The sequence below is a fragment of the Melozone crissalis genome, unplaced genomic scaffold, assembly GCF_028551555.1.
Source record: "Melozone crissalis strain CALT ecotype California unplaced genomic scaffold, PUWL_Pcris_2 ptg000005l_1, whole genome shotgun sequence".
Classification (NCBI taxonomy): Eukaryota; Metazoa; Chordata; class Aves; order Passeriformes; family Passerellidae; genus Melozone; species Melozone crissalis.
In genome coordinates, this window is record NW_026535783.1 from 20,025,760 (window position 1) to 20,053,713 (window position 27,954).

Below are 27,954 nucleotides of genomic sequence, written 5' to 3' on the forward strand. Positions count from 1 at the left end.
AGCACCTTTTAGCACCCTGATCTGGGAGGTTCAAATCCCCTCTTCCTTCGGAGTCACATTTTGAAGGACTTTTGAAGTATTACTCAGCCTAAGACAAGATGTTCACCTGTCACAGAAGCAAAGCAGTCTGTACATCCCTGAGCATGGGGAGGTAGCGTGGTAAGTGACTAATGAGACTTGTCTTCCCTACCTGTATTTATAATGTGAACAGGACACTCCAGTTCCCTAGTCCCAAGCACCACCACTTCTGACTCTCGCGCTCGACAGGGTTATGATGCTAGGGGACGCATGCTGGATTGGAAGGATCCGCTTGGTTCATCTGAAAATACAGATCCATATGTGGCAGTTTCATCCCATAATCATCAAGACAAGAAGGGTAAGGCCTTGGAAATGACATCCTGTGGTGAGGAGGGAGGGGGAGGAGGACTAAAGTGTAACTGCTTCCAGCTGGCTCAGAGTAACATGTAATGAAACTCCCGTGCTATAATTAAAAGCTTATCGTAAAGTCTGAAACTAAACAGCCAATCTTAGAGTCAGTCCTAGATAATTCACTGCCTGAGGAAACCACACAAAACAAACAGAAGTGTATGCCTTTATAGAGAGTTTTGTGCATGTGTATGGGAAGGGGGGAAGCAGAGGATTTAGCTCTCTAAATTTGATCTCTCCTGATGTCTGACACAGCAAGATCCATGGCTTCCTATTGTTCTTAAGGATGCATTTTTATATTGCCTTTCTCTGAATTCCCAAGGCAGCATGACAGTTCTCAGCTAATTTCACATTATTTCCATCTCTCAATAGCCATAGAATCATGAAGTGCTTTGATTTGGATGGGACCATAAAGATCATCTTATTCTAACCCCCCCCTTCTGCCGTGACCAGAAGGACTTTCCACTTGACCAAGCTGTTCCACACCCCATTCAACCTGGCCTTAAACAGTTTCAGAATTGGGCCATCAACAACTTCTCTGGGCAACCTGTTGCAATGCTTTACCACCCAGAGTAAAGAATTACTCAGAGTAAAGAATTTCTTCCTCATATCTAATTTAAACCTGCCCCCTTTCAGTTTGAAGCCATTTGCCTTGTCCTATCACTACATGCCCTTGTAAAAAGTCCCTCTTCAGCTCCTATATATTCCCCTCTAGGTACTGGAAGGCTGCTGTAACATCTTCCCAGAACCTTCTCTCCATCAGCCTGAGCAACCCCAGCTCTCTCAGCCCTCTGATCATCTTTGTGGCCCATGTCTTTCCTGTGCTGGGGACCCCAGAGCTGGACACAGCACTCCGGGTGGGGTCTCACATGAGCAGAGCAGAGGGGCTAAATCCTCTTCTCACCTTGCTGGCCACACTGCTCTGGATGCAGCCCCATATACATTTGGCTTTCTGGGCTGTGAGTTGCCCTGCTCAGGTGCTTTGCACTTGGCCTTGTTAAACCTCAGGGTTCCCATGGGTCTACTTCTCAATCTTGTCTGAGTCCCCCTGGATGGCATCCTGTCCTTCCGGTGCATCAGTCACACCACACAGCTTGATGTCATCTGCAAACTTCCTGAAGGATCACTCTGTCATTGATGTCACTCACTATGTCATTGATGAAGATGTTGGTCCCAAAATTGACCCCTGAAGGACACCACTTGTCACTGATCTCCATTCAGACCTCAAGCCATTGACCACTATTCTCTGAATAAGGCTGTCCAGTGAATTCCTTATCCATTAAATTGTCCACCCATTGAGTCCATCTCTCTCCAATTTAGAGAGAAGGATGTTGTGGGGGACCATGTCAAAGGCCTTACAAAAGTCCAGATAAGTGACATGTGTAGCTCTTTCCTCGTCCATTGATGGACTGTCTTCACCAAGTTGGTCAAGCAATATTTGCCCTTGGTGAAGCCGTGCTGGCTGTCTTGAACACCTCCCTGCCCTCCATGTGCCTTAACAGAGTTTCTAGGAAGATATGTTCTGTGATCCAGGCACAGAGATAATGGGACTGACAAGCTGATAGTTCCCAGGGCCCTTCTTTCTACCCTTTTTTAAGATGGGTACAAAATTTTCCTTTTTCCAGTCACTTGACTGCCACACTTTTCTAATATCATAGACAGCGGCTTGGTAATTAAATCAGCCAATTCCTGGGACTCTGGGATAGATATCACAATGTTCTATAGACTTTGGTATGCTCGGGTTCTTCAAGTGGTCCCAAGCCTGATTTTCTCTTACAGTGGGAGGGACTTTGCTCCCCCAGGCTCTGTCTTGTGGACCAAACACTCAAGAGGCACGGAAACTGAGGTTGCAGGAGAAGACTGAGGGAAAATTGTTGTTGAGTGCCTCAGCCCTCTCCTCATGCCAGCCCTGCTTGTCAGGTGGAGTACATCATCTTCAACCTTCCTTTTCTGGCTGACATACCTGTAGAAGTCCTTCTTGTTATTCTTGGCATCCCTTGCCCACTTCAGCTCCAGCTACACCTTGACCTTCCTGGCTCTATCCATACACAGCCAGACTGTGTTCCTATACTCTTTCCATGATACCTGTCCCTTCTTCCACCACCTGTGCATTTCATTTTTGCCCTTTAGTTCAGCTAGCAGGTCCCAATACAGCCATTCAGTCTCTTGTCTTTCTCGTCCAATTTCTTTCACCTGGGTTTCAGTGAAATCTTCAGAGATTCAGAAATCTTCAGGAGATTCAGAAATCTTCAGGAGATCTCCCAAGGGAGATATCCTTAAAGATCTGTCAGCTATGTTCTGCTCCCTTGTTCTTGAGGGCAGTTTCCCAGGGCATCCTACTGACCTTCTTGAAGAGCTGAAGTTTGCTCTTCTAAGATGCTGGGTCCTGGCTTTACTCTTTGCCTGACCCATGTGCCTGAGGACTGTGAACTCCACCAGTGCAGACAAGGAAAGCCTCTATTTAACCATTCAGCAAACTGGGAGTAGTCCTAGTCACTGGTCCTCAGTCCCACTGTCTTCAGTGAGACCTGAGCAAAAAATTCCTTTTAGTGTGCTCATTAATGTACATTAAATGGTGCATAAATAGCTACTCATTAAGAGGTTCTGTGTTTTGTTTTTCACATATTAAAATGTTGGGATTTGGGTGTCATTTCCCAGTGTTCAGACCACTGCTGAAGCGCAGGGATCTAGTAGAATTCTGGTCCTTTGTCCTCCATTCCTCCTCTGCCATACATACAGAGAATTAGGCAAAGAATTGCCAAAATTTGCTGCTTGAACATCGAGAAGAACCTTTTCTCCTATGTAGAGGTGGTGATGCCCCTCATTGCATCTTGACCCTCATCTTTCTTTCAGTTCATTTTAATCTGTATCTCAGACTTTAATATGGTTCCTTTTAAACAGGGGAGTTAGGTTCAAATAGCTCCACTTCCTAGAGAGATCTGAATTCTTGTTATTCTTCTCTGGGGTGTTCTTAGATCTCTTCTTTCAATCTCTGTTGAAGATGTTTTTCTCTGTGTGGACTAATTAAGTACTCAGTGTGTCAGAAGGAAGATGAGTATGAGCAAAACTCACTTGCTGAGTGCTTAGGGGCACTCACGAGGGGCAGGAACACACAAGTTCAGTTCTTTCTGCTATGAATACTTGATATAAAACACTTAAAATATTAATTGAAATGTGAATTCCAGTCTCCATTGTTCATGCATTTTATATTAAAAACTCATTAGACAAAAGCATCAGCTGTTCCTAGAGAAGCTACTGCATGCCAGACCTGATGCTTTGCATTGTCTGCCCAAACTAGTAGGTTACTAGTTTCCCCTCTTCTTCCCCCTCCATCTGACCCACTGAATCTTTAATTCTTTGCATTTCTTGTGGAGGCTTTCACCGAGGAGTGATGAGCACATTAACATCGCAGAACAGTCTTCAGCAGAATTACATGAGCAGCTGCTGGTGGTCTGGGCCCTGACTGACCTCAGTGCCTGTCATTCATACAGCCCAGATACACCACGCCTCCCATGGTCCAGGGACATCCAGGGCTTCCCCAGCACTGACCTCTAAGAGCCTTCACAGTCCCTTACCATAGAGGCAATGGGCACCACCTGGCTGGCCCAGCAGAGACAAGGCCTGAAGCACTTCGCCAGTTGAGGAGGTTGGTCAAATTAGGCAGGAGATAACATGGAAAATATTAATCTAGCAGCCTTGGCTTTTAGGCTTATTGGCAGGAAATTGAAGATGAAGACTTAAACTCCCACAGGCAGAGGATGTAAACTTGTCCCCCACCTCCCAGCTAATTAGCTCTTCCTAGAGAAAAAAAAAGGAAAAACTACCCCTGTTTGAACAATATCTTTAAAGAGCTTCATCCTGTGGATTCTGGGACATTCTGGGAGAATAACTGCAAAATCTATACCAGAAAAGTGAATTTCTAGAATCGGATCAGTGTTCCCTGTGTGTTAAGCACAGAACCTCTTTGCACCCTGCAGACTGGGGGGCTGCTGAGCCTTGGCAGAGGAATAATTTCAGGTGGCTGCAATACTCAAACTCAAAACCTTAACTTCAGATGCAAGGGAGTGACAGTACTGAAGATGAAACCTCTCACTCTAATTCCAGTTTAAGCTCAGTTTGAGATATCTTCTTTTTTTAATTCCTTGTCCCTTGCTCTTCAATTGTAGAAATGCAATTAAGAAGAAGGGTTATCACTTACGTAGTGGAGGGAAGGCAGATAAACCTTCATGCCTTCCTTAAGATGGCTTGTGATTTACCTAGCATTCCACTTTCCTCCCAGCAATATCCATGATAATAATGCTGACAGCCAAAAACCGAGGATCTTTTCTTTCTTCGTCCAATCTGTTGGTAACATCTGTTATTCAAAATACCTTGGGCAAAAGGACATTTCTTAGAAAATCCAGTTTCCACTTCTGAAAATAAGCAGTATCATTCTCTTGTCCACCCTGAAAGGGGGGATGGAAGGGAAGGAAGGAGGGAAGGAAGGAGGGAGGGAAGGAAGAAAGGAAGGAGGGAAGGAAGGAGGGAGGGAAGGAAGGAAGGAAGGAAGGAGGGAAGGAAGGAAGTGGCGGAAGGAAGGAAGGAAGTGGCGGAAGGAAGGAAGGAAGTGGCGGAAGGAAGTGGCGGAAGGAAGTGGCGGAAGGAAGTGGCGGAAGGAAGGAAGTGGCGGAAGGAAGGAAGGAAGGAAGGAAGGAAGGAAGGAAGGAAGGAAGGAAGGAAGGAAGGAAGGAAGGAAGTAAGTGGCGGAAGGAAGGAAGGAAGGAAGGAAGGAAGGAAGGAAGGAAGGAAGGAAGGAAGGAAGGAAGGAAGGAAGGAAGTGGCGGAAGGAAGGAAGTGGCGGGCGGAAGGAAGGAAGGAAGTGGCGGAAGGAAGGAAGGAAGTGGCGGAAGGAAGGAAGGAAGGAAGGAAGGAAGTGGCGGAAGGAAGGAAGGAAGGAAGGAAGGAAGGAAGGAAGGAAGGAAGGAAGGAAGGAAGGAAGGAAGGAAGGAAGGAAGGAAGGAAGTGGCGGAAGGAAGGAAGGAAGTGGCGGAAGGAAGGAAGGAAGGAAGGAAGGAAGGAAGGAAGGAAGGAAGGAAAAGGATAGAGGGATGGAGTCTTGAATACAACTCCTCTGCTGCTGCGAGACAAGGCAGCATAGCACTGTTTGTTGTGTGTGGGTCCCTGCTTCAAAAGTCTTCTGAAAAGCAATGCTTAATAGATGGAAAGCTAGCTCTTAAAAGCATCTTGTATGCCACTAGCAGCTTTCAGAAGAGCATGCAGTGAAAATATTCTTAAATGTATAACTGATGAATTCTAATAATTTTCGCTTCAATTCACTGACTGATGAAGTGGCTTACATTCAATATTTCCCTCCCCAGGGAGTGGTGGTTACCAAAGAGCCTTATAAGTACTTGACAGGGTCATTTAAATATGATGCATTCTTTGATGCCTCACCATGATTTTGGCAAGGCTGGAAGCAGTCTACACTCCTCGGAACAATGGCGGCAGCGGTGCCCGCATGGTTTTCCACCATGACCATCCACCTGTGTGCTCTTACTCCTTGCCTTGCCCAGCCACAGCCACTTGGCTCCCAAATTCTATTGAGTTGTTGTTTCAAAAGGGCAAAGGAAAGAGTTCTCACGCAAAATTAAATCAGTAAATGTTACACTTACAATCCTTTTATCAAGATTTTGTTACCACTTTTGCTGTGATTTCTTTTGCTTTCACACATTCACAAAGAAATTTTTTTTTAATAATTTTTCCTTGTTTTGCAAGGTGCTTTGTGTTTTTCTTCATTGGTTGTGTCTATTCCTTTGAGCAGTGTTTTCTTGCTTTTTCTGTGCTCACAAATGGCTCCTTACTGATTGTACTAATTGTATAAGAATCCACTTGCTGTTTTCTTTACTGTAACACGGTTGCTTTGATGATGTCACATCCATCCATATGCTTCACTCCTAATTCAGTGCAGGCATCTTGGGGAATATCTGTGGGGGTGTGAAGACGGGGTTCTTTAAAAGGGTTGACTCATGGGAATGTGACATTTGTGTGCCACAGCTTTAGTAGCTAAATATACTCTGGAACTGTTGTTTCTGAGCTACATCACATTTCTTGCCAAGATGAAAATGTGTAGTCCAACCCATAGAGTGGGAATTGTGCATTGCCATCACATTGGCATTTTCATTTTGGCCATTAAGGAATATGCCCTTTATATTGCAGGGGAAAAAAAAAACCAAAAAAACCCAAACAAAACAAAACAAAACAAAAATTACAAAAAAAAAAAAAAAAAAACCACAAAAAAAACCAAACAAAAAACCCCTGTGACTGGACAAATTAAATTGCAACCTTCTTTTCTATTCTCCTCCCATCTTCCCAGAAAACTAAATTAAACAAAACTGAAAAAAACCCCAAAAGAGCAGCACATGCTCTAGAGTATATTTATGTTTTGTTTTCTTTCTTGCAGTGTTTTAGTGTTAATTTGAATTGTGTTTCTCACCTTTGTTGAAACAGTTTCCCTAACCTTGCTGCCTAACCTTCCCCCCTGCTGCCATTGTACCTGGTGTTCCTCCTCCGCAGTGGGAGTCATGCAGCTCCTCCTGTGGAGCGCTCCAAGGCTTTACCCTCCACACCCCAGTAGTGCTGCGTGCGTGCCCCTGTAGTGGCCCTACTAACAAGGGGGGATAGAGATGTACAGCTCTTCCACAGGGCCTCCGTGAAGAAGGCAAACTGATTTTCTTCAAGAGTAGCTGGTCCTGTCCCTCACTGCCCTGCTGCCCTTCTCTGCTGCCTCCTGTCCTTCCTGCCTCCATTCAGAAATGCTGAACTCATGCTTTTCTAGTACTGGCTTCCTTAGTGCACATGTAGTAGCCAACAGCTCTGTTTTCTCACACATTCCCTATCTGCCTGAAATCTGTGCCTGTTAATCACTGTTTTGATAAATTGGTTGAAAATTCAGGTTATGATTTTGTGGCTCTGCTACAAAAAAGCTTCTTCTTCACAGCAGTCAGGTGGAAGTGACTGAGCCAGACACTGAACAGCAAAAGTCTAGTGGTTAGCAGTCTTTAATGTTTCTATTCTTACTTGGCTCAGCACTCCTTAGCTAAAGATTGTAAGTGGTATCACCTTTCCTTAGCAAGCCTTTTGTTGATATCCATGTAACTAAGGTAAAAAGCTGATTAGAAGTAAGATGTGATGAACACAGTTTACAGAGTTAAGAGTTGCTGGTTTATTTGGATATCAAGAGGGCTCCTTTAGATATAGAATCTGGTAGCACCTATTATTTTACAGATTGTATAATCTATATTATTATTATTATCAATAACTGCAGCTTTTCCTCTGGTACATCATTAATAGTCAACTCCTTTATTTGGAGAGAGCTGTGCCCTTGGGGAGCCCAAGAGCCCCTCCTTTAAAAACCTGCCTCCAGAAGATATTTCATATTGTACACAAGTGGCAGTGTTACTAAATTTTACTGTGATTATCACTACTTGAAAGATTTGCCAAGTGCTGACAATGCTTGTCTCTGGAGAGTCTGCAAATGTTCAGGCAGATTCTGCTGCAGAGAGACAAAATTATAAGAAACTTCAGGTACAGTTATGATAAAGAATGTAAAGTGCTGATATAACAAGATACTTTACAAGTAGACATGAAATGAGTGGGGAAAAATCTGCGGCAAAACAAAGCTTCAGACTTTTTTTTTTTGCATAAATTAAACAATTAATATTCATCACAGGAGAGCTGAGTTTTGCACCAAGAATTACATTTGCAGAGTGTGTTTTTACACAAAAATATTGTTATACACTAATACATATAAGGATCTAAAAGATTCAAAGCAGTTTCTATATCAGAGAAAACAGAGGAATATTATTATGTTGTTGGCATTATGTAATAAATCAGATGAGGAAATGAGGACTTGAAGTGGCACAAAAATTGTCAAAACTTAGGTTTTGAATCAGTGTTTGCAGGTCTGAGAGGAAGGGCTTGGACTTTCCTGTGTGGAGGTGGAGCAAATACTCAGTATTTCATCAGTGCCATCATCCTGACCCTGTCAGAGGGAACTGACTGATCCTAAAACAAGTGTGAGTCCAGTGGGAGGAGTTGCACCATAGGCAGTTCTGCCTGGATGGGACTGGGAAGAGATGTATTCACCCAAACCATGTGCATCTGGGGGAAACTATGCAAACACTGCTATTCTTTCCTGTCTCAAACCATTGTGTGCACGAATATAAAACAGTTACAAGCACTTTGCAGATCAGTACATTTCAAGTGCTGAGGAAACAATGAAAACTGAATCATATCCTTTCTTTACTATTACATTATCCTTCCTTATACTGTTACATTTTCTGCCCAGAGTCTAGTAAGTTGTGAGAAAGGGAGTAGAGAATTTGCTCTGATTCTGTCTGTGATTCTGTAGCATGTGGCTGAGATTTGGGGTGAGAAGTATGGCTACTCAGAGCTGTAGTGGTTCACAAAGTGATTTTACCTAGACAGCGTGACATAGGATTTAGTTCATTTAAACTTTTATATATAGCTACATCTAGATTAAAATGTACTGACTTCACATTAGGATGAAAACAGAGGTTTAAATGTAATAAACAAAGCACTGTAGATTTTGTTCTGAAATGTTCTTAAGTAAATTAGCATCAGCTCACTGTAAACATCCCGGTTTCCAGAGGGAGGCCTTATTTATATATTGGTTGCCTGGTTGAAATTTTTTAAAAAATATTTTTTTTAGAACAAACAACCGACCCTATATTTGCCTAAAAGGCCTCTAATGAGCAACTTGTCTAGGAACTGGATGTCCCATAAACTAATCCCAGCATACCTACTGTGGAGCACTGTTCCTGCACCATATCAGATAAACACCTGAAAGCCATTGTTAGCATTTGCATAGGACCAAATTTCCCAGTATGGTTTTTAGTGGCCAGATACCTGAGTCACTAGGCAAGGCTAATAACTCGCAAACATGCCAGAAGATTTATGATCTCACCACACTGGAATGGCTGGTGTCCTGTGACATGCACCAGGAGGGCTCTGCAGTCAGGATTAAGGGAACACAACAGAATTGTCCAGAGAAATGACACTGATCCTTCTTCTGTTCTGTCTTGCATGTATGAGCTGTCTGCTCCCACGGCTAGAGACAGCTAATCGTCTCAGATTACATCCTCAAGTTCAATCAGTGACAGTAGTAAAGTAGATGCTAATTAATAAAATGGAAATTGTATATAAAATTCATGAAAAAAGAATGCTGGAAGGATTTTTCTGACAGACTTTCTTCAGACTTTTTTTAATGATATTTTAGTAAGTTTCTCTGAGAACAAGAGTGAAGAGACAGAGCAGAGGCATAGCATTCAGAAAAGATGTCAGGAGTTAAATCCCTGAGCAGCGCCACATCTTTAAGCCAATTTTAGTCAAACACAGGGTTATAATAGAGTATTGGGCAGTGATTTACTGTGCCTTCTGTGTGACTAAGCCTGCATTTCAGACTTTATGTAAAGAAAGCGCCAGCTCATTTAGTCACAGATTTTCTATAGTGGCCATCTGAAAGTGTAAGAAAAGGAACAGATTTAACTGCAAAAGACAGGCAAGGATGAGGAAATCAAGATAATGGTGGGGTGTATTCCAGCACACACCAACTGCCTATGCCACACTTAAAGAAATGCCTATACTTTAGCACTTAACATTTTCAGAATTCAAAACATTTCTGCATTTCACTAACAGTACAAATTTGAGATTTAACTAGCAGAAAAGTGGCAAGATTAGAACCAAGAGCCATTTGCTGTTTATTAGAGAAAAAAAAATTACATCATTGGTAACAGAAGAGGTTGTATTGATCTGGTTATGAAAACAGAGCTTCTGTGCTCCCACATTAGATCCTACAAATAAAAGAATGATGAAGTTTAAAATAGGTGTTATCAAATGTGGCTTCTGGAAACAGCAGGTATCCTTGACCTGTAATTGTCCACCTGCATAGATTTCAAGTCAGGCTATCCATTTCCAGGCTGCAATGAGCTGTAGAGGTTTGTCTTACTAAAAGAGGGAAAAACCTGTCATTGCCCCAGGACCCTGATGTGCTTTTTCAATAACAGAGGCCACATCTAATTTGTCAAGGCAGCTGCTCAGAGTTCAGGGCACTGGAGCTATTGTGTGGTGGAGCAGATCCCCAGCTGCATTCATCCGCTGTCACCCGGTGAGGATGGCTCAGTGGAGGAGCACAGACTGCCTCGTGCTCTTGTTTGACCTTTGTAGCACTGACATATTTATCAAGAGCTGGGAATTCGCTCTAGGGTGTGCTTGCTCCACAGAGGCACTATTCTGTCTAGAAACAGCAAGGCATAGCTGGTGGACAGGTTACCCACGGTTTTTTTCTTGTGATGTTTATATTGATTATAAGGAAATGTCGTGCTAAATAAAGATGCTGAATTGAGGAGAGTCTAACACTTTAAACAAGAGATTTCCGACACTGGTTTAACATTCAAAGGGATTTAATAGCAGAAAATCTAATAGCTGAAAGATATTTAAAGCACCTTTTAGTTTTCTTAATGCCAGTGTACAATTAAAATGTCAATATGCTGTTGAAGATATTTGAATAAATCATTTTTCTCATATAGGATGTGCTGAGTTTCAATTACCGTATTAATTAATAGTTCAGATGTGATGTGGTAATTTTGCAATGACCTAAACATTGACAGTTCTGGTTCAGAGCACTGTTAATATGGTCTGTAAACTGTCAACTGTCTAATTACCTGCCCTGTAAAAAACACCACCTACATTTTTCTCATATTCATTAACTTTTAGTTAATAGTTATCAATATCTCGTTAATTATATAGGAAGGATCCCAAATAACTTTCATGTTTTTCTTAGTTTTCTTTGACTGTAAAATAGGCACACTTAATTCCTTGTGTCAGCATGGGCTGGTGTTTACTGATCAGCAGCATGTAGTTAATTAAAAAATTAAAAACCTGGAGAGGGCATAATTGAGGTTTTGCAATCTCAGTTTTATTGAACATTAAATACAGATAACAAATTTCATTGTGTTTGGGAAGCAGTTGTTCCTCTGAATTTCTTTAATTTAGTCAGGTGTTTAGGGAGGCGTTCCTTTGAACTCTTTGATAGCCATTTAGTGAGGCACTGTACTCTCTGCTATCTGGTTATCATTGCAATTTTTGCTGGACTTTAATCATGTGCTCCAAGATTGTGCCGGTGGCTGAGAGAGAGGATAGGGAAAGACATGTCCTTATTCTCATGTTTCAAAAATGTGTCTTAAGGGCTCTCTATTGAGAAGTTTTGAAGCAGATAGTGTATCAAAAATGCACATCCTAACACCCCTGTGAAGGAAAAGAAAAGGAGGTTTGCTGGCAAAGCTGTAAGGTTTTTTTAAAAAAATGTCAGTCTCTCATGTCCTCAGAAGAGACTTGTCACAGTTAGGCAACTAAATGCACAAACAACTCTGTGTACACTGAGCATTGGTGTTTTTAAACCACCAGCTGATAGTCTGATAACTCTCCCTGCCCCAGCAGAGCAGGATAAGTCAGGGTCCCTGCTCAAGTGGATTTTAACAGCTCCATTGGCATTAGAAGGGCTTAGAGCAGTTTATAGAGTAGTTGCTCAGGAAGCATTAAGAAGAACTTCTGGCACAGCTATACAATACCACAAACATTTGGAAGTGGCTAACAGCATATTCATATTCATATTCATATCACCAATTTTGTGTTGGCCAGGATATTAAACTGTTGTTCTTCTACTAGCAACCAAAGATTGCTTATCTCTGTGAAATAAAATCTCAGCTGAGGGGGCAGCCTGATAGCATTGTCACAACTGGGCATCAACTAGACAGTTCTTTCATATGCCCATCAAGGATTTTTTTAATTGGAAAATAACACCAGCTGCATGCTGTCAATAATATGCCATCTTGTTCATGTTCCATCCCATCTTACCCACAATTGTGATAGAAAATAAAAGAGCAGCTGTTATATAAAAAGAAAAGGCAGTTGGGGGAAAGCAGGCACATTTTTGAAGCCCTATAAAGCTACTGCTATCCGCTATCATGTCCTTGTAGAGAGAAACAGAGAGGTATTTTTGGAAAGCCTGAAAGATCTGCAGTTGCTGAACACAAACAGTACCACACATACAGAGAATTTAAGCATGTGCAGAAACACCTGACCAAAGCCTTCACTAAAATAATTCCAAAAGTCTTTTGAGAAGCACATATGTTTTTGATGTTTTCTTATTCTTTAAATCAGTAAATTCTTATTCTTAAATAAATACCAAGTTTCTGTTTGCAAGCAAGCAGGGTGAGTGCAACAGAAGCCATGGTGCTGGGTGGACACTGAGTACCGCTGGTTTTTGAGGATCCTCACAGAAGTGGTCTTACCAAGTGGTGCAGGAAAGGCCATCAATGTGACTTTGAGGCCCTGGCCAACACTGGAGAAATTTATTTCTGCTACCAGCTCATGGCTCCCATCAAGGATCTCAGCAATTCTCCATGTGCATTCATTGCTGAATGAGTCCCAGTCAGAGCCTCTCAAAGGAGGGCACAGCGCAGGAGTTCCCTCTGTCCTTTCTTCTGCCTGCTGTGCACACTGAATCTTCTGCACTCACCACAGCCTCTGCAGAGGTTTGTGCAATCATGGCTCATAACAAGGAACATAAAGAGCGTTGCTCTTTTCTCGCAGACACCATGCAGCTTTATCTCTACAAAACAGGAGTCTCTATTCAGTGTCTTAAAGAATTCTTACAGTTTTGCAGGACTTTATATGTTTTTTGTCTAAATATGACCAGCAACAGGCAATGTCCTGAGGCAGTCATCCAGTAAGACCAATTAATTTTGTGTACACAAGGGTTTTTTTATATCTCAGTGTGCAGTTCACACTCATTGAACTAATATCAAATCAGTAGCTACTTTCATATACCCAGCATCAAGACCTGGAAAAACAATACAGTTTATCTCTACTTGCTCATGGCAAGACAACTTGATACCATCAGCAGTGCTTCCCTGAAAGGTTTGATCTCACCTACACTGTGTTATATGTCCCCAAGTGAAAAGAGATCATGATAAAAATTCATAGGGTTCCCATGCTAGGAAAATAAATTAGGCTTTAACCTCTTACATGGGAGTTTGTATATCTGTAGATCAGTAAACATGTCTTGAGAGCTAATCTACAAATGTGAAAAACCCAGTCACGTTCCTTGTTGCAGGAGCTACCTTCATGTTGACTAACTAGCTGCGTAAGCTCCCCGCTTTCCTGCAGCACTGGAAAGTACTGGGTTAAAGAGCATGAGCAGGAACTGGACAAATGACTGCAGTAAATCCAGAAAAGTAAAATTTGACCCAGTAGCAGAACTGATTGCAAGCCTGGGGGAGTTGTTATTTGCAGCAGTAACGCTGCTGTTTGTGAGATGTTTGGTAAAGCAGACAGGTATGTCTGCCTGGCCTGCTGCTGGACAATTGAGAGGGTGTCTGCGTGGGATTTGATTGTATGTTGGAGAGGACACCGGTTTGCCCACACTGCTCTGGGTATGTTACTGCTGGACTCACTCAGGGCAGCTTTACTGGAGCTGGGGCAGGAACCTGCTTGCTAATGTTTGTCCTCTGAGATGAAGCTACAGGTTCACCTCATCCAGGGAAGAGACTGGCCGTAGTAATTACTGAGCGTGTTAAAAAATGTACACAGGAAACATTCAACGAAGTTATGGCAATAAAGTATAAATGTGCACACATTATACCTGCGTCTGCAAGGTAGGGAGGTACTAAAAAAAAAAAGAATTAGGTTTAAAAAAAGCAGAGAACTATAAATAAGACAGAAAAATGGGTGAAAGAAGGTACCACTGGAGATAGAAAATTAAGTGACACCATAGCAACGTCTGGGCACCAAGTCCATAAGGGAAATGCTGTCTTTTACCTCAGGACATGGCTGGAGTAACTGCGTTTGCTTTACTGGACATACTATGGATGTGAATTAATGTAACAGAGGAAAGAAAGGTTCTTTTAGTTGTACTTGAAGAGTTGTGAGATATCGAAGAACTAGCAGTAAAATTAGTCTTGCTGACTGTTACAACCTGTGTTTCAAACTCATCACAATCCCACTTAAAGTATTCAAAGGCAGATCAGGCAATGTTACTGCAATACAAAGGGAAATGGTAAACCTAATATCAGACATGCATAATCTATTTTTTTAGCAGCTCTGCAAATCTTTCTGGAAGAAGCAGTCTTCCTCAGTATCCCTGGTAGGGGCATGTTCTAACTCTTAAGTCCAGGCCTTTTGACTACACCTGCTGTGCTCGTGAGTGTAGCAGAAATGAAGAGCTAATCTACAGTGTTTGTTTCCTGTCATGCAATATACAGTGATGGCATTTTAATCACAGAAGAGGGTTCATGGTTCCTCTGTGTAAAGGCAGAGCTAACAAGGGGTCCAGCCGTGTTCCAAGCATTCACCAGCCCAGCCCAGCTGTGGGGAAAAGGACTGTTTCTAAGAAATACAGTCTGTGTGCATGAATAAACACTGTTGGCTTGGTCACATAGTTGTTCAACAATTTAGTTATAATTTCCAAGAGCCTTGGAGAGCAGGAGATATGGGGTACTGTCTTACTATTTGTCTTTGAATGTTTAATAGATGACTCCTTTGTTAGTTCAGCTGTGATACATTCGGTTGCCGTATTAGCTCAAAATTAGCATTTGCATTTTTGTGTTTTTAAGCAAGATCAGAGTTGATGAGGAAACAATTTTTACTTTTAGATTATGTGCAGTGTTTGAAATTTAACCAAATTCTACCATAAGGCTGCTTTGAGCTTCAGCCTGCTAAGCAGAGCTGCTTATGTTGACATTCTGCAAACTTCACTTTTCCCTGTTGTGCAAAAAGGCCATAGTTCAAAACAGGCTGTATAAAAGGAGAGGAAAAGCCACAGAATTTCTCAGTGACAGCTTCTTTTTCCTTGACACTATTCATAAAACTTCTTCCAGAAAGCACTGCGCTGCTCAGAATACATAATGCCCGCATCAGGAAAAAAAAAAAAAGAAAAAAAAAAGAAACACCCAACACTTGTTCCATGCCATCAGAGGAGCTCCTTGCAGTGAAATGGGAACTGTGAAGATGAGAGATTCACTTTGCAAGCTACAACAACTTCTCTGGAGCCCAGAAATTATGCATATTCAGCCAAACATATGTAAATCTATTTTAACCCAGCTGTGAAAGATCCCCTGAAGTAAGCTAATAAAGAGCAGCTGTATATGTTTAAGCTTATCCCAGGCATACTCGAAAGGTCCCAGAATGTGCACTGAGCTTCTTGTACGTCATTAGAGGAAATGCTGCAGACTTTAAAGGAAATTTGTGTTTTAAGATGCAAAGCAGCATAAAGTTTGCGTCTGCCGAGACAAGCTACAAAAGAATTAATTTTCCTTGACATTTGGATTTTATAATCTTGTTTTTGACTACTGTGAATGCCTCTGTTTTATGGTTTTTGAGTTTTTTTAAAGCAACCTGATATGTCTGCTTATTCTCCATCATACAGAGGCATCTAAAATTATCATTGCTCACCAGGAAAGGGTGAGAGGTGAAGGAAAGTACTGAAATCAGGAAAGTTCAAAATTATCTCCACCTGCCAGTGGGAGAAAGGTTGTCAAATGCTTTCTAGTGCAAGGGCTGGCCCTGAGCTTAGCTACTGGGACAAACAAAATGGGGCTGGCTTCAGGACTGTAATGACTTTCATTATATCATACATGCAGGAGGTTGTGTCAGGCAAGCTTTCTCCCGTAACTGCAAACTTAACAAACTGGGTCATTTACAGAAGTACTGCTCAGAAGTAACACAATTAAAAAGCTTTAAGACCTTCCTATTCCAGTCTTTTTCAGTCTTGTCTCTCCTTCACTCTGCTGGGGGTGGAAATTGCCTGAGCATGAATTTTCTGGTTCAGGTTTTGTGATTTCCATCTATAATAATCCCCTGTTTCAAAATTCACAAGTGTCATTTCACAAGGCCATGGTGTGAATTTTGTATGGCCACTGTAGCACGCAGAAAAATTGGATTATGGACTCATAATCAAACTAAAACCAGATAATTTAAATCCATTCTTAAAATGTTGCTTCAAGAGTCACAAGCTATATCATATGGACGTGTTGATCTCCCTTCCTTTTGTAAATTACGACCATCTTTTTTCTATAGAGAGTCATGTCGGCAATCATTCATGGAGAGTGGAGAAAAATTATAAAATGATGAACCAGCTGAAAGAAGAAATTAAACCACTGTTAAAGATCAGTTGATAAACTTGTCCTGGAGGGATTGTTTCTGAAACAGATCTGATAAGGGAACAGAAAACCCTAACAGAGGCCACTAGAGCTGATCAGATTGCTTAGGTAGTTTTCAAAGCTTTGTTGCAGATTACTTCAGTCACATTATTTATTGATTTTTTTTTCATAGTTCTGAAGTATGATTTCTTCTCATACCTCCAATGATCCCCAGGCTTTTTGTAACTGCAGGTTTTTTCTTTAACAAATTCATTCTCTTTCCAACTTCATGCACCCACTTTTTCCTTGCTGGATACCTCAGACTACTAGCTCAGGCAGCTGGCTTTGAGAGCCCTAGGGTGGAGTATGAAAGATGGATTGCTTTTCTCAACACAGTCATGCAAAACTTTAGAGTTTTAGACCTTTATGAGTCAACTATACAGCTTTACTGAGAGGGAAAGCAGGGGAAAGCATTTTCCAGCAGCTTTAAGTACGAATGTTTGGGCTGGGCTTTTTCCTAGCTGGTGACACCAGGAGTTCAGAAAAATGGGTACTTATTAGTGTTGCACTGAGCCAGCACAATGAGTCCTGGCAGCCAGAAAAAAGATGAAGATAAGGTGTTCTCACTGTTTTCAACACAGCAATTCCATTAAAGTGGCAAACACCAAGGCATTGGGATAATAGTGTGGTTGGTTTATATAAAATCTTCAAATTATTCCTTCAGGAAAACATAAGATCTCAGAAGTGCATGGTAGACTTTGATCATTCCTCTGTTTTTCTGACACTGAAATCTCAGAGTTCAGTCTAAATTTGTCTGGAGATTTTTGTTGTTTGGTTGTTTTCTGGAGGTTGTTGGGTTTTTTTTTAAAGTATGATTGCTAGTTAAAAAAGAGGAAGAAAGCTTGTTAATACCTGCAGGGATTTTCCAGTCTGAAATAGTCTTTTAGCAGCATGAGACTACCTGTAAATACATTTCTAACACCTGGAGACACATGTTGAAAACCTTTTCAGTGGTATTTTAAAAAGATATTCTGAAGCCCATAAAAAGCTCCATTCATAATGAGGTTTTTCACCAATGTTTCTTGCAAGCGTAAGGTGAGGGAAATGTGCATCCTACAGAGAAGCTTGCACTGAAGAATGAAATTAACTGCTGAGTTTTCCCCTTACATAACAATGTTAAAGAAATCATTGTGCTTTTCTGGAACAATGGCTTTTTCAGTGGAAAGTCTCAAGTGATTTTGTAGCTATTGGAGATGGACATGGGCTTATTCCCATTTAGCTAGAGAGGTGACACTTAACACCGCAATGACACTCATGCCTTAACTGCTCTTAGTGTGTGGTCTGGAGATAAACATTACCTTATTTCCTGATAGTCATTCCCTCATTTCCCTTCCAAAACATCATTCTTTATTTCCCACTTTGGTGTTTCAAGTTCCATGTGTGTCACTTTTGGGTTATTGCTTTACCTTTGGAAAGACAGACAATGACAGCTCCCTGTGGATCTGATCACAGAGCGATTGTGGTGCTTGTGGCATGTAGTCTTCCCATTTTCCCAGGACACACCTGTGCCAGCCATAAGTCATTTCTTTGTCTCCACACTGCAGCAAACTGCAGTGCTCAGACTGAAAGGTGTTACTTTTCAGGACAGGTAGCTGTTATTCATACACAGCAGCTTGCAGTGGCAGGCCAGGTATCGCTGTCTGTCCCCAGAGTTATCCTTACCAGCTTCAGCCTCCTTGTGGAAGAGGGCAGCATCCAAACTCTTGTATCACTAAAAGTCATCAAGCTTTATTCAAATTGGGGAATGATTTGCTGCTTGTTTTCATTATTAATGAGTTGTGAGGGTTATAAGCTGCAATTTCAGTTTGTACTCGCTGCAAAGCATACACCAGAACTTAGACTGAAAGGAATGTGGCTGTGGGGCTTTTCTTGATGTCCTGCCATTCATGTCACACAGGGATGACAGGTGAGACAAGGAAATTTAGGCTTCATCATGAGATGTTTCTTTTTATGCTGTACATGCTAAAAGGATACAGAGCTTTTTCTGGGCCTCTGGAGTCCAGGTCTCCTTTCTGCAGATGCCTGTTTTAATTGCTGTTCTCCTGAGACAAACACCTTACTTCAGATCTCTTTCCAGGGAGACCTTTGATCAGCACTTTTCAACTGCAGCTTTTTAGCAGGTTTTAGCTTGCTTTCACTTACTTCTGAGAAGATAAGTCAAAGGCTTTAGAGAAGTCAAGGGCTGTCATACGTACTCCTTCTCTACAAAAAGTAAGCTGTTTATCCTGCCAAGAGAGGAAGCTTGTCTTGTTTAACGTAATTTACTTTTGGAAAATTTGCTTTGCCTTTTTTTTTTCCCTTTTTAATTACTTTATTCTTTGGGTGCTCATTAAATTGATTGCTTTATTACTTGTTCTAGAGCCACCTCCATTTGAAAGATTTTACTGGTAGGTCTGTGTTTTGTCCTCCATTTGGCTATTCTCAAAGGCATGTAATACACTTGTCCTTTTCCAGAGCTCTTTATGCTTGTACTTCCCCCAGTGTTGTCCGAGATAGCTTACAATGTCTAAAAATTGCTTTGGCTAGCTCCTTGAGCTATGGGGGAAAAATTCCTTAAGACAATTTTAAAGTGTCTGGTATCTAAGTAGGTTTACTTCTTTTTTCTATCATGGTCCACACTTACTCCCTAACTTTGTTACATTTCTGATTACAGATCAGAGTGGGGATTTGTTTTTTTTAAGTAGCAGCAGGAAAAGGAGTAACTAGTTCAGTCTCCATGTCGTCCCTTGTCTGTCCTCCTTTGATGAAGTTTTTTGTGTTGATATTCATTATTCTTATTCAGTTATGTGCATGCAATATATTCCTTAGAATGAACTTAATCCCTTTGTGATTTTTTTCATTTTAATTACATTGCTGCCCTTGGAATTTCTTTTCTATTACAATTAGAAAGAATAGCTTCATCAGTATTTTCATACACATCTTGCTTTTTAACTTGTTTTTTTTTAGCATAGGCACTGTCCAAAAGCCTGAATGATTTTGTTAATTGGTGAAAAGAGGGAGCCTCACTTTCCTGCTTATGATAGTCTAGCATACAGGAGATCTATATCTTTGCATAACCTCTGGTCTTTTCTGTATTATTCTTACCCAGAGACATATCAGAAGTCTGCCTTTCCCATCTCCCATAACTTTAATAATAGTATATGTATTATTGACATAAAATGTAATATCTCCTTGCTCATTAGTAACAACTGCCTTTAGCTAGATCAATGCTGTACTCATGGTATTTATACATATCCTAGCTCATTTCAGAGTTGAATCAGTTGAAGGTCTGGAAGCATTTTTCTAAGCGTCCTCTTAACCAACCAGCCAGCCCAAACTGTGTACCTTACCTAGAGGCTCTGCTGGAAGAAGGAATCAATTATGCAAAGCAATACAACACAATACCAGATCACGTCTTGTCTCTCATTAGATGAGTGAGAAGAGGTGATTTTGCATGTTCCAGACTGTTACAGTGCAGGGTATACTGACTGAGAAAGTGAATGGCAACGTTAGGAGATGCAGACAAAAGGACATGGGATGAAATTACAGAAAGTTAATGGAGGAGGAAGGATCAGGTTGTCTATGGGAATCAAAATAGCCATGGAAAAGGGAGAATATCAGGTGACTAGACTGCCTCTTTTAGTAGCCAGAAATAATATTACATCTCTTGTAGGGGGACCCTGAACTTGTAAGCCCAACTGTGATTTGTAAAGGAGAGAGCTTAAAAAGAAGCGTCCAGGGAGGTCAGTAAATGCCAGAATGTTTGGGGCATTAGTGACCCAACATGTAAGATCTTATCCCTGAAGATGCAAATATTTGATGTCACCTATTTCTTTGTAGCATTTTCAGGTTTATTTTTCTTTTTACCACCACCCAACTTTGGAGTACAATGTTAATACAGATAATTCTGTCAAAACGATCCCTTTCAAAATAACAGTTTGTTGTTATCCACGGTGATAGGTCTCAATGCACTAGAGAAAATAGTCTGAGGTGTGGATTCAGACCACATAAAATTAAATAAGTAGTGTCTTTTCACTTTTGCAAATGATATATTACAAACAGGAAGGTGCTAGACATAATATTTTAAATGTATTTAATATAGAATAATAATTTTATTATTAAATAAGGTGTTTTAATATGGGGACACTCATATCAGACATATTTTACTGGTTCTATGCAGCCAGCCCATTCAGTTTTCCAGTACATAATGTCTTAAAAGTATGTCAGATAATAAATAAATGTAAGATTTTTCAATAACAGGTGTTTCCTCAAGCCTGGGAGTCAGAATATTTTACTTGCCTTTCAAAAATGTAAAGCCTACATTTTTCTGATTATTTTCTTCTTCATTTTAATTCCTTGAACAACAAGTGCAAATGAAGGATGCTGGACTTGCCATGTGGGCTGTGATGTTCTTTAAGTATTGCAGGCCTAAGTAAAAGCACACAGAATACAGTCTGTAAAGACATGAACAGTTTGCCTCATGCTTGACATGGTGGGGATCACACACTTCCTTAGTCATTCCTCTGTGCAGGCAGCTACTGCTGATGTTAAGGTTTGACATGTTGATGGACAACAACTGCAATTATCAGCCTACAGGCTGATATATCATGTTAAATTCCAGACCACCCCCACCCATCCTGTGGTCATGACAGTAGGATGCTGAGCATTTCTCCTACTTTTTTATTACTTATTTTTTAATCTATTCCAGGGACACTGATGAAGGGTCAAATCTTGCCCAATTTTTTTGTTATTATTTACATTGAAGTTAGTGGAATTGTTTGTATGACTAATGACACATGGAGGAGATCTCTGGTAAGAAATAAACTATATCATTAAACTGACTTTGTTTCCAGAGAAGATGTGCCTGCCTAGAGAAAAGGCACTAATCTTTATTATCCTTTAGTGTAAGAAACATAATAAACATCAGGAAGGTTTGAGTTCAAGAGGAAAGAGCTGGAATTAGGATGTTTTAAGAGACTCAAATTTCTGCATGTAAAACACCAGCAGTGTGCACAACATCATTTCAGCTACCCCTTTCATGAACACAAAGGGTCATGCAGTCTGGACTGTGCAGGAATTTTGTCATGTGAGCACTAATGTTTTGATATCTCCTGTTAACCTAAAGCTGAAGATTTTACATTGCTTTTTCATGCAGTGATGCAGGTTTGTGCTTAAGGCTAGCACTCATAGAGTAGGACTTAGCCTAAAGCAGAAGACTGAGAGTGCAGAGCTTGAAGTTCCGCTCAGCCAGCAGAAATTTCAGGATTGGGCATGAGTTTTTGCATCCTGTCACCAGATACCTGAGAGAGGTGACAGCACTTTCCCCCTGAACTCCCAGTCATGAGGAAGCTTTAGGTAGCAATGAAGTCTCCTCTAAGCTGAACAGACCAATTATTTTAAGCCACACTTCATCACTGATGCCCTGTAGTCTTTCCATCATTTTTGCATGTTGGAATGTTGACTCATTCCAATATTTTTATATGGTTGGCCGTTTTCCCACCATGGAAAAGGGCCCTTTTCCCATGGCCCTTTTTCCCACCATTATGGCTGAGTCATATTGAGCTTACCATCAACCAAAAACGCCATTTCCCTTCGCACAGCTGCACTCCAGCCTCTTGCTCCCAATCTATATATAAAAAAATATTAGAATTATAGTAGCACAGAACAATTTATGTTGGAAAAGACCTCTGGGATCATCAAGTTTGACCTTTAACCTAGCAGCACCGTGATCTCTTCTAAACCATGTCCCCAGGTAGCACACTGACATGCTTTTGGGACACTTTCCGGGATGATGATCCTACCACTTCCATAGACAGCTTGTTTCAATGACTGACCATCCTTTCAGTGAAGAATATTGCGTTAGTAAGATATGACTTTCCTGTCATGAATCCATGCTTTTGGGCTTTGACTGTAGGTACTTACACACTTAGGTAGGCACTGAGCAGAGATTTTAAGTTTTTTCCATGCAAAACCCATTGGATAAGTGCTCAAAGGGCCATGCCTGAGAAGCTTGTGCACAGAGACTTTTTAAGGTGAAGCTTTTCCTAACTTCATTCTTCCCATCCATTTAAGACTCTCTATCTGATTCTCTGGTTAATCTCTGCAAACAGTTTTACAAGCGTAAATAAATTTGGCCACAAAATGCTGCAGAGTCTGGGATGCAAATATCAGCAGGTGAAGGATCACAGGAGACCAACACCTTTGCAGTGAAATATAGTTCCTGCTGACTGTGCTGTAACCACTAGACTGTTCTTCTACATACAGCAATTTTGTACGTGCATTTAAATTACAGAATAAGGTTTTACTGCTCCTTTTTAAGTGCTGATGACAAAGAATAGAAGAGTCTGCCTCTGAAGAAGCTTCTGGGCTTTAAAAGAGAGTTCTCTTAGAAACACTAAATTTGAAGATTGTTTCTAATTATATATTGTTTTCTTAGTTTTACTTTCCTGCCCTTACTGTTTACTATTAGGACATTTATGTGAATGCCGGATCATATTTTCTTAAGTGATCATCTGCTCTTGCTGTTTATTCTCCTTGTGAAATCATAATCCTTTGTATTGTCACAGCACAATAATTTCTGCGGCACCCAGCTGCGATGTCACGTGCAGGTGCTTATGATTTCAAGAGCTGTTTTGCTTTTAAATATAAAGTTCATCTCTTGTATGCAAATATCTCTTGTCCACCTAAATGCTGCAATCAACTTGGGACAGAAAAATGGGAACAATACTATATCTGGCCAGAATACTTATCAAAGGCTTCTGTGAAATAGTGGTAACTTTTTAATATTCTTTTAACATAGTTTGGTTCTGATTCTGGATTGTAATTACCTTCTGTGCCAAAAACATGAAAAAACCTTATTTTAGGAGTTACTTAACAAGGTGAAAGTTTTGTACCTTCATAAATTCTCAGGAGAGCCTTGGAGTTGTATTTTCTGCCTTGCTATCTCTCCCGAAATAAGAACAACTATTACATTTCCTTTGAGCATGTAGAGCTTTTAACCCCCTGGCACTTGGGCCTTTTCTGGAAGAAGAGGTGGGAGAGATATTCCTTCAGTTCCTTGTCAAACTGTGGCTACTCTTTGCAAACAGTGAGAACAAAACCAGAAATTAAAAAAAAAAGTCAAACAAGAAACAACAACAAAAAATTACAGACTTTTTACTTGTGTTTCATTAGTGCTGCTGGCTTGGTGCCCTTATCAGGAAAAAAGCTTACTTTGGAAATTTAGGGTATTCATTAATCCTGCACTAGGGACTTCAAGTGGAGCAGGTGTCTCCTCAGACATTGGGTCCTTGGATGGCCAAGTAGGATTTGACAGTGACCTCTGACCACAGGATGAGGCATCAGGTCAGGTCTTTTAGAACAGAAAGCATAGGCTTCAGCACAAAGGTCAACCTATTCATGTGTTCAGAAAAGAGAGAGCTTTTAAAATTAAAATAGCAAGGACAGTCACCCAGCAGGCTCAATAAATTTCAACATTGTGCTTTATCTTTCATAGTTACTCAAGCCTCCTTCTGAAACCCAGGCATGTGACACTGACTTATAAAACACATGACAAAGATAACAGAATTAAGAACAGAGAAAGAAGCCTTAAACAATATTGGATGCACTTCTTTGGTATTCAGCAAGACTTTATCTCCTCTCCTCCATTTAAAGGCTTTTGAATACCAATGACTTACCATAGTAAAAATAAGATGGTATTAGCCTAGGAGAGATCAGAAAGAGGAAGGTGAGGAATGAGTAGTATGTCAGAGGAGAGCTAAAAGATCTGTTGAAGTCAGTGTGAATTGGCCAGGGCCAGGATTTCAAAACAATTGTACTTGTGCTACAAGTAAATTACCTTTCGACTCCTGAACTTTGTAGTCTTCAGCTGCAGATCTGAAAGCTGTACTGAAAGCTGAAGGCTGTACATGGATGATGTAGCTGGCAGGTAGAGTATGTCTCCAAATTTGAACAAGCTGATAAACAAAATATCCCTGGCAAAACACAAAGCAACCTCCCAGGGGCACACCTTTGAATAAAGTAGTTAATGATAAGTAGCCTTCCCCCCATCCCCGCTCCTCCTTTGTCTTTAGTTTGTTTAACCTCTGTATGCTGTCTATTGCAGGAGTGATTCGGGAGAGTTACCTGAAAGGTCATGATCAGCTGGTGCCAGTCACCCTATTGGCCATTGCTGTGATTCTTGCTTTTGTCATGGGGGCCGTGTTTTCGGGAATCGTAGTGTACTGCATCTGCGACCACCGCCGCAGAGACATGGCTGCCATGCAGAGGAAGGAGAAGGAGCTCACCCACTCCCGCCGCGGCTCCATGAGCAGTGTTTCCAAGCTCAGTGGCCTCTTTGGGGATGCTCAGTCCAAGGAGCCAAAGCCTGAAGCTATCCTCACGCCTCTGATGCACAATGGCAAGCTGGCTACCCCAGGCAGCACTGCCAAGATGCTGATCAAAGCTGACCAGCACCATCTGGACCTGGCTGCCCTGCCAACCCCAGAGTCCACCCCTACCCTGCAGCAGAAGAGAAAGCCCAGCCGAGGCAGTCGGGAATGGGAGAGAAACCAGAACCTCATCAATGCCTGCACAAAAGATATCCCCTCGATGGCCTCACCAGTGATACCAACTGACCTGCCACTCAGGGCTTCTCCCAGCCACATCCCCAGTGTTGTGGTCCTGCCCATAGCCCAGCAAGGCTACCAGCATGAGTATGTTGACCAGCCAAAAATGAGCGATGGGGCTCAGATGTCTGTGGAGGACCAGAATGCCACCCTTGAGTACAAAACTATCAAGGACCACCTCAGTAGCAAAAGCCCCAGCCATGGAGTTAACCTAGTGGAAAATCTCGACAGCATGCCACCAAAAGTCCCCCAGCGGGAGGCTTCCCTGGGGCCCCCGGGCACCTCGCTGTCACAGAGCGGGCTGAGCAAGCGGCTGGAGATGCACTCCTCTGCTTACAACGTGGACTACAAGAGAAGCTACCCCACAAACTCACTCACGAGAAGTCATCAGGCATCAACCCTCAAAAGAAACAACACTAACTCCTCCAACTCGTCCCACCTGTCCCGCAATCAGAGCTTCGGCCGGGGTGACAACCCGCCGCCGGCCCCGCAGCGAGTGGACTCCATACAGGTCCACGCTGCCCAGGCACAGGCTGTGACTGTATCCAGGCAGCCGAGCCTCACTGCCTACAACTCCCTGACGAGGTCAGGCTTGAAACGCACGCCCTCGCTAAAGCCAGACGTACCTCCCAAACCTTCCTTTGCTCCGCTCTCCACGTCCATGAAGCCCAACGATGCGTGTACATAATCAGAGGGGGAGGGGGAGTGGGAGGAGGATGGCAATTAAGCAGAAGTTGCCCTTGAAAGCCAGTGTTCTGCAACTGTTATCACTCGCTCCTCTGAGAAGACGGTTGTTGCAAGCTGAAGATGTGTTGGATTTCTGCTCTCTGGGAAAAGTGGAATATTTTTTTAAACCCGAGCCATATGACCCATGGTTGAAGGTTTGCAACTGCAGGATTCACCCCCACAGCCTGCCAGTTCTTTGCTCAGAAGACTAACCCTCCATCAAAAACATTGAGCCAAAAGCACACAGGTGAAAATGACTGTGACATTTCACCCCCTGCCCCTAACTGCACAGTGCATTCCTGAACTGGGAAAGAGCGCTCTGAAAAGCAAAGCAAATGTAAAAAAAAACATACAAATGTAAAAAAAAAAAAAAGAAAAAAAAAGAAAAGAAAAAAAAAGAAAAAAACTTTTAAAAAAGGAAGAAAAAAAATCAATTGATAAAGCTAACTCTGACTTAACAATGGCAGAGGTTTACCACTAGCAGGTACTGTGAAATGATGCCCTTCAGTGTTACAGTCATTTGGTCATAGCATTAAATGCCAGCTTGGGCAAACTATGTCATAGATTTCTGCTACCCTTCTCTTTTAACGAATAACATGTGACTGTTAACACAAGTAACTCCTCTTATTTATTGTTCAACTTTCGTTTTTCTTAAGGAACTGACCTACCTTATCATCCCATGAGCAGCTTTTCAGAGAAGTACCTTGAAAGTTATACCTATTTAACGTGAAACCCATTAACTGGAGTAACTAGAACTCTTTTATTTTTCCAAGAAATTCACTGAGTTAGATAAGTTGGAGCTGGATTTCTGAACTTTGTGCCTGGACTGCCTGGTTAGCTGAACTAAAAAGGGGATATCTATTTAAGTCTCTCAGCTAATTAGCTGGCTGGGCCTCTGACCTAAGACAGCAACAAATACCGCAAGTTCATAACTTCTAAAGCAGCTGCAAGAGAAACCTAAAAGCTGCACATCTGTGCACCATTGCTATCAACATGGCTTTGTCAGTAGCTAATACTTTCTGTGAAGGCACCAGCTTGTGATGTGCCATCTCATTTCACCTTGCATGTGAGACGGCAAACAAAATCCTCAAACAGTGTGAACTAGCTAATATGCCGGCTGTTACCATGCATAAATTATGGTCTTATCACACGGGTTTTTCGTGGGAATATATCTGTGAATAGCCTGTTTTCTTCCACATGTAAATTTGTGCCTTACACCCTCAGTTGTGTATATTTGTGAGCTGTAGTATGTAAAACCTTTTTCTTTTTCCCCTTTGAGTAATGCAAATATTTATTGATCCTTCCTCCTCCAAGCCCCTTCAAAAACTGGAGTAAAGGCATTGAAAGAAGAATGTGGTGGTTATTTTCATAACCCCACATCCCTAAAGAAATTAGGCTAGCACCATACCCTCCAAATTTGACTTTCTAGCTGTGCCAAGTCCTCTCTCAAAACCACCCACTGGTGGTGATGCTCCCAAGGCACCATGCTGGGGGTTCTGCCTTCCCCCACCTCCCGCTCCCCCTTTACAGCATGTCAGCGTGGAGATGGTTCTCACTGGCAGCAGGAAAATGACTAACACCCTTTTCCATGGAGCTGGTACATCCCCTGGCTGGGGACAGCACGGGTGAGAGGGGCCAAGCCCTGCAGAAAGCCCAGCCGCACATCCTGCAGCATGCAGGGCACATGGAGCTAGGACAGGCAGGCAGGCTCCTGCTGTAGCTACCTGCTGCTCCAGAAGGATGCTGCATATACTTCTTTGGGGAAAAACGGGGGTTTGTTTTTTTTTTCCTTTGTTTCTTTTGTGTGACTGTGCATGTAGCTAGTGTGGGAGTGTGCGTGCGCACAGGTGTGTGTGTGTGTGTGCGCACGCAGGTGTGTAAGTTCCTTTCCAGTCTTTCAGTTTATGCAAAACGTAGCTGTGTTTTTAATCTGTTACAATAACTGTGTCAACATACTGTAG

General features: G+C 41.8%; 1 protein-coding gene across 4 annotated transcripts in view; it reads left to right on the forward strand.

Annotated features, from left to right (window-relative positions):
• SEMA6A (semaphorin 6A) overlaps positions 1 to 26,370 on the forward strand; it is a 115,973-nt gene extending 89,603 nt beyond the window's left edge. For 3 of the 4 annotated variants that reach the window (XM_054282076.1, XM_054282095.1, XM_054282087.1), the window contains 2 exons: positions 212 to 376; positions 24,766 to 26,370. In XM_054282076.1, coding sequence (XP_054138051.1) covers positions 212 to 376; positions 24,766 to 25,955 — 1,355 coding nt within the window. In that variant the 3' untranslated portion in view covers positions 25,956 to 26,370. The remainder of the gene's footprint in view (positions 1 to 211; positions 377 to 24,765) is intronic. The other variant, XM_054282104.1, reaches the window with a different exon arrangement.
• Positions 26,371 to 27,954: the final 1,584 nt, after the last annotated feature.